The sequence below is a fragment of the Lolium rigidum genome, chromosome 2 (genome assembly GCF_022539505.1).
Source record: "Lolium rigidum isolate FL_2022 chromosome 2, APGP_CSIRO_Lrig_0.1, whole genome shotgun sequence".
Lineage (NCBI taxonomy): Eukaryota > Viridiplantae > Streptophyta > Magnoliopsida > Poales > Poaceae > Lolium > Lolium rigidum.
The window spans coordinates 62,303,066-62,310,693 of NC_061509.1; the positions used below are offsets into that span (position 1 = coordinate 62,303,066).

Here is a 7,628-nt window from a genome sequence, read left to right on the forward strand (position 1 = left end):
GAGATCTTCCTATACCCCTTTGTAAGCGGGGTTATGATCGTAAAATTTAAAAATCTGATATGTACGTATGACCCTCTCTAGAGGCCCGTATGGCCCGTGTTATCTTGTATGATTATTTTCTGTACGTATAGTGTACTACATGGTGACGTGCATGTACCGAATAGGCATGACACATAAAAAAATCGTGCTCGTCTCCGCCTACATCGCCCCACCAATTCCCCCCTCCAAATCAGGAACGGAAATACCATATGTATACAGGACATACGTGGGTTGGATATGGGTCAGCGGGCCTAAGTTGGAAAACAAAAAAAAAAACGAATATAACCTCTCAACTTGTCTTAGGGGGAGCACCGGAGTAGGACTCGTTTTAGATATAAGCACGGAGTGCATATCCAAATAGAACACGGAATCCTAATTCTACTAGGTTAGTTGCTCTGGTTGCTTCTTTATTAGTCGTTTGGTACATACATATATACAGGGACTCTCAGGGAGTCGGCGAGAAAACATATCGCTGAACATCGCGTACGGCGTACCTCGCCGAAAGTACTGTGCGAGTGGCATCGGTCGACGTCGGGCCTAAGCCAACATGCAAGCAATGTCACCCTATAACACGGTCATCGTGACGGGGACCGTGACAACGACGGCCCGTGGCACGCACGTGTTCGACATCGGCGGCTTCAACAGCCTGACGAAGGGCTTCTGCGGCGTCGACGGCTTCGTCTACTCGCCGACCTTCACCGTCGACGGGCTCGACTGGGCCATCCGCTACTACCCCGACGGCGACCACAAGGTAGACCAGGGCTACGCGTCCATTTTCGTGGAGCTCGTGACCAAGGACGCCGCGGCGTGGGCGCGCGTCAGCTTCGGGCTGATCGACGGGACCACCGGCGAGGTGATCCCCTTGTACCACTCCAAGGACTCCAACCTGTTCGACTCTTCCTACGACGAGACCAGCAACTGGGGCACCGGCGAGCTCGTCACGAGGATCCCGCACCTGCAAGCCGGGTCGCAGTACGTCCTCGGCAACCGCCTTAGGATCGACTGCGCCATCCACGTCTGTCGCGACCACCTCACCTTCCGCGACGACCCCAGTGCGGCGCTCACCCACTGCTCCGAGGAGGAACCGACGGACGTGACTCTGGACGTCGCAGGAGTGAGCTTCGACGCCCACGAATCCGTGCTCCACGCGCGGGCTCCTGCCATGATGAAGCACCTCAGATACACGACGACGGTGAGCCACGGGAAGCTGCGGGTATCCGTTGACGACATACCGCCGGCGTCGTTCAAGGCGCTGCTCCACTTCGCCTACACGGACTCGCTGCCCGTCTTGAGTGGCCTCAACGGCGCCGGTCACAAGGAGATGCTCCGATGCCTGCTCATCGCCGCCCAGCGGTATGGCATGGAGAGGCTCAAGGCGATCTGCGAGCGCGTCCTCAGCAATAGCATCGACGTCGACACCGTGGCTTCTACCTTAGCCATGGCCGAACAGCATGGATTCAGCAAGTTGAGAGAAGCTTGTGTGGAGTTCAATTCATTCAGTATAGAACAATATAAGAAAGACGTTTAGGCTTTTTTTCTCAATTTCTTTTTACTTCAAACAAATGTCTCATATCTGGGTAGCAGATAGATTTAGATCAGTAGAGTTGGCGCGCGAGTTCCTGAACCTTGATGCAGACTTTGAGATTTACTCTAACCGGCACAATCTGTAAGTTTGATTACACAACTAGTCCCCTCTGTTTTAAAATAAGGAATTGCTAAGTTTCAGCTAGCTGAGACTTAGCTTATGTCTCAGTCACGTGCTCCACCGTTAAATTTTATTTCTGGTTAAAGATTTGTGTTTGCTGTTATTTGCACTTTATTTAGGTGTACACTGAAACACATTAATGTAATTCGACTGACACATAAGTTAAGTCTCAGTCGACTGAGACTTAGAGACACCCTTTTTAAAATAAGTGTCGCAATTTTTTCTAGACACGGATGATGAATCTACGACTAAAATACATCTAAATCTCTACTAATAAGTTACGGATCGGTGGTGTTGGTAGGTTAAAAAAAACCGAAACAAATTTTCGTCCGTAAAAAAAACTGGAAACCTGTCCGTCGTTCCTTGATTTCTGATCGCTAAAAAACCTGCCTTTTTGCGCCTCAGCCCGTGCTTCGTCCGTGCAAATCGGATCGGCTCCAAAATCCCAAAGGCATACGGCACGATCGCTCTCTCCCCCGTGGAAGGAAACAACTCCACGTGCTTTCGTCCGTTTCACTATACGTTTTCATCCCTCGCGATCGAAGTTCTTTGATTGTACGTCTTGAACCGCACGCAAAGATCAGAGTTCGTACCAGATACGGTTTCTGAGTCACGACGAGTCTAGACCTTATAATGGACCAATGCCCACCGTGGATCCTCCAACCAAACCGAGTAGCGCCGCCGCTATGAAGCGCTCGACGGGCGCGGGACGCCACGGAGCGAGTCCCGTGTTCCTCTGATTATCTTCTGTGAAAAGCAACAACGCATCGCCGTTGAGAGTTGCCAGCCTCCGCCGCATGCAGGGAGAAAGATTCGTTGAAGACCAAGCTTCCCTACCAAGTCCCTCTCGATTCCTCTTCTTCGGAGCTACACGAAGAGAGCACGAGCCCCGTGACAGGCTTCCCTGCTCCTCTACGACTGCAATGGCGCCATGACGTAGGATGCTCTGGGCATGCGCGTGGACAAGCACTGGAAGCGGTGGGCGAGATGATTGCCGATGCGAAGCTGGGCGGAGAGCGAGCTACGTGATGAGATGAGCTGCTCTGCATCGTCGATGAGACCTGGTGCGGTATGGTGACGTCCATCCAGATGGCCGACGTGACCCTTGACCTACGGGAGCGCGACGTCATCCAAACGGGCTCCGTCAAGACCGTCGTCTTTGTGCTCCCCACTGCATGCCGGTTCCCTGCATGCCACGAGGGTCCGTACGCGCTCTTCGTGACGGATACAACCGAGTGTATGTACCTCTGAGAGTCGAATACGGCTGACGGCCTGTACGCGCTGAATAAGGCCGAAGTGACGTGACCGGATCTGTTTTTCGAAGCTGACCAAATTAACCTTTGATCAGTGATGATTATGACCTATAGAAAAGCTGGCTATAAGCAGATCAGCTAAGAGCAAGTACAATAGAGTCTAGTCAGCTGACTATAAAATATTAAATAATATATTTTAGATGAGTTAGAGGAGAGAGAAGAGGAGAGAGAAGGGAGGTGAAACTTCTTATCTGATAGTCAGCTCTTGCACGTGCTCCTATGCACTTTGTGAGAGTGAGAGGTGGGCCATATGTTAGTAAAGTACTTTATTTTGATAGCCAACTATTGTACATGTTAGCTATATGATGACTATAAATGACATGGCATCTTGTTATAGCCAGCAGTTGGCTATACTATTGAAATTGCTCTAATCGATTCTGCTGCCTGAAACATAGTGATTGCACGAAGCTGATCGATTCTCTCCATGGCGAGTGATGCCTATCACCATTAAACACCTGGCTACATACGCCAGATGAGCTGATCGATTTTGTTGGGTGGCTTGCAAACTTAAAACACCATGCTTGATCTATACAATAAAGGACTATACAACATGTTAAATTCATTGTTTATATACCAGCATAAAGGTTGGACAGACTTTATTTCTACGGTACACCAAGATGAGTGGTAAGGCCTCCTCGGCCTAATTTAATTTGATTGGTGAGCATAAATCAATTGCTTAGTACATTATATCTCTAACTACGTTGATTCATATTTATGAATATATGCTCGTGACTGTCGTACGTAGGATCGGTTGTTCTACTAATCTTTTTCTTCACATGTTCACCGATGGAATTCTAGGATTTAGTTAGGATGCACAAAATAATACTAATTCTATCGTGCCTACTTTTTCACTACATAAACTCATGAAGAAAGGCTACCACGAAAGCATGTTTAAGGTATTTAATAAAAATAAAATAACGGGTACCAATGCAAGATTTGAGGCAAGAATAAATATTAAATAAAAGTTATTCCGTAGCAACGCACGGGTATTTGTGCTAGTACATATATATCTAGTTAAAATTGCGACACTTATTTAGGAACGGATGTTTGTATTCGTCAATCTCACCGTCAACAACAAGCAACGGAGATCCATAGGCAGAAAAAACAACAGGAAAACGATGTAGCATATATAGAACCCTATACAAAGTTCAACACAAGGATCACATCGTACATTCGGGCAGAAAAAATCTCCACCTTGTGGATTTCTGACTAGATCAAGCAATAGTGCCACACAATTGGCGATTTTGCAATACACTAGTTCGAGACTCTGAGAAGGCTGATGTCTTTATCCCACATGTTCATGTACCTTGAGACGCAATTGAGAAATCAAACGCAAGTTAGGAAGAAAGGGGGGAAACGCAAGAGGAATCATGCAGTGCACACAGAACTTTCAGATTGGACTCAGCTGTTCAGTAGTCACAGAAGATGAAAAGACGATGGATGGAGGACTGCCAGATTCTAGATGTGGGTTTCCTGGAGGATGAAGACATGCTGAACGCAAGCTGGATATCTAGACTATGAGAAAATGTAGCCTGCTCTTATTTTTTTAACTCTTGCTTGTTCATGTTTAATTATGTCCAATATCCTATTCAGACTTAACATTTAACTCAGTAGCATGATCAGAGATACATCCGTCCCAAATTATCCAGTGGTCAAAGTTACCCAACAACATTTTCTCAACAAAAGAGAACGAACATCTCAACTCATAAGCTACTTCGACAAACACTTTAGCATCATCAATATATTGTTACTCACTATAGATGGAAAGCTTCATTTGTCTTACAAGAGGTCAACACACATCGGTGGCAGTAATAAACACTAAAACATACTTGTAGATGGAAAGCTTAACGTGCCATTTCCAAAAAAAAAAACATTACTTAAAGCCTTGCACAATGCATTTTCCTGCTTTACATGGTACGATATTTCAAGAAAATACAAGGGTCATTTCAAGGGAACATACTTTCCAGCTATTAGTTGCATATTTTGCATGAGATGATACCAAGATGCATCACACAGCAACAGGTACACATGCTCAGTTAGGATAACATGGCGAAGCATTGCAAAGCAACTATGCCAGTTTATTACCAAAATCTGATTATCACAGGCCAAATAGTACAAACTCGGCAAAAAAAAAAAAACTGGAAATATTAGAAACCATCATAAACTCCCAGAACCTTATATGGAGACTCCTTCCTTCCTTGAATTAAACTCAGCGAAGCTTTTCCTTCACTGAATACTTCCTAGCAGCGTCCCGCACCTTTTCAATATATCCTTCAATTGGTGGCGTGAGTGTTGCCATGTACCGGTTTGCAGGGAATGGTATCATGTCAAGAACCATAGCAGCAGCTTGCAGCTTCTCAGGGAGTGCCATGATGGCCTCGTTCTTGAGCCTCAAGAGTGCTGTTTCAGCAGTTTGCCGTGCACGGTGCCGTCGCATTAGCACACTGCTGTATTCTTTGGCAAGTCGTCGACCATCTTCAACTGTCAGCTCATATTCAGGGATTGCCTTCTCATCAACCAGCCCAAGAGTGATATAGTCAAGGCCCGGTGGACCCAACAGTACACTGCTACCATCAGCTCCACCGGTACCTTTGGACTTGGCTTTAGCCTTGGCAGCATCAAGTTCACGTTGGCGCTCCTTAGAGCTGAGCCCAAGCTCCTCACGTTTTGTCTCACGAAGATGCTCCTTGGGAGACAAGTGCGTAAGGGGGTTGGCGATTTGAGACAAGACTCCGCAATCTGAGTAATACGCTCAATGGCCTCACGGCGACCACAGCCACCCCCACCAGTGGAAGGTGTGCCACCCTTCTGTTGAAAATATAAGCAAATATCCATATGAAATAATCCGTACAAGTAAATGATAAATCATGACTACGAAAATGACAAATAAACTAATCATGCAGACTAGTAAGGTAGATGAACAGATCACATCTAAACAAGATAAACTGATCGCATCTACCACACAAACTAGAAGAAGAAACTCTAACAGAAACTGAAAGAGAAACGACAAGATCACATACTTCGCAGCAGCGTCGTTGTCGCCCATGTTGAGGTTGTCGAAGAAGTCGCTGAGGTCCGGGAAGAAGTTGTCGGTGTGGAGGAACTCGTCGTCCGATGACGATATCGTGATGCCGGTAGTCGCGCCGGAGCGCTCCCCAAAAACCTGATTGCCCCTCACCCGTACGAGGTTCACGAGAGGCGGGGTTCCGGAGGCCTCATCGTCCCGGCAGTCGGTGCACGCCGACGGACGGGATGAGGAAGACGAAGGCGGCGGCGCAATGAACTGGAAACAGGTAGTCGTGTATGAACTGGTACAGACTAGGGTTGGAGTCCGCGCTTATATAGTGTGGTTCGGAAAGGTCGTGGGGCGCAGCCCACGTCCGAGTTGGCACAGCCACGATCCAGAAAAACCGGAAGGCAAAACGGCTGAGTAACGCGACCGTTAATGACTCGAAATTGATTACACAATTAATTTCCCAAACAGCAAAAAGATAAGCTCGGCTCGGCGAGATTCCCGCAACCCGCGGCGCGTCGTGACGTGTCGTGACGAGGCGAGGCGGGCGGCAGAGGAGGAGGAGTGCGCGAGGGCTCTCTCTCTTCTCACTCACTTACTAGGACTAGAACAGCCCACCTTATATACCACTCCAACTCTCTCCAAACTAGCAATGTGGGACTAAACTTTAGCCCCCACTAGTGCTGCCACTGATTATTGGAATGGGCCATGTGAGTTTCAGAATTTGATAATGCGCCATGGGCCAAAGGCCAAATGCCCAAAATTCCAGCAATCCCCCACAAACTCTCATTGGCACACCTCATCAGTAAGTTTCCAGAACATTGTTTTATATACCGGTATGTCGTGGAGACTGTTAAGTTGAACTTCCACTTAAAGTTTCTGTTGACTGCCAAAACCCACCGGCGGGCAGCGGCCTTGTCAACACCGTAGAGCCGGGAAGAGCCTAGAGCTGCGGCTGGCTGAGACCCCTCCGAGCGACGGCCCGCAATGCTCTTCTGGTCACACGCGGCGATGCGAAGTGCAAGGGCGTGCCACCTGACCTATACCTGGTCGGGGAAGGTGATGGGGATGCCTCGCTTAGTTTCCTGCAGGGCATACATGTAAACATTAAATACGAGCCTCGATCGGCTCTCGAGGTTATCTCGTGGATCGGCTCAAAGAGCCGATCCACCCATGATTCGTACGGGGTGCACGAATACTTGGTGGTCCTGCTTGATCAAGATGAAGCTAATGAGATCTACGACGATTTAGGGTTTTCACCGCATAATCGGATCATCCTACTCCGGGTTGGGCCTCGCGGCCACGCACGGTGCTCGTAAGCCGATCCTAAACAAGGCCTAAAAACCAACATGAAGTTGATCCTCGGAACATCCCGTTTAGGACCTGCGAACGCCACCCTACGTGCCACCTGGATCCTCCCCCTTTGTAAGGCTTAACTATTGCGGATATTAAACTAATCCTTGTAGAACAAGGAGCAATCGTAACGGATCAGATCTACTAAATAATGACCAAGCGGGTGCCGCCCCCACACCTGAGATAGGCGTGAGGCGGCTAGATA

At 48.0% G+C, this 7,628-nt stretch overlaps 1 protein-coding gene and 1 pseudogene across 1 annotated transcript; one reads left to right on the top strand and one right to left on the bottom strand.

Moving 5' to 3' along the window:
* Nucleotides 1-586: 586 nt before the first annotated feature.
* On the top strand, nucleotides 587-1,567 carry LOC124689804 (BTB/POZ and MATH domain-containing protein 2-like). Its single transcript, XM_047223273.1, has one exon. It carries the CDS (start codon nucleotides 587-589, stop codon nucleotides 1,565-1,567), a length of 981 nt encoding a protein of 326 aa, XP_047079229.1.
* Nucleotides 1,568-5,091: 3,524 nt separating this feature from the next.
* Nucleotides 5,092-5,892, bottom strand: LOC124689805 (annotated as a pseudogene).
* Between the last annotated feature and the right edge of the window lie 1,736 nt (nucleotides 5,893-7,628).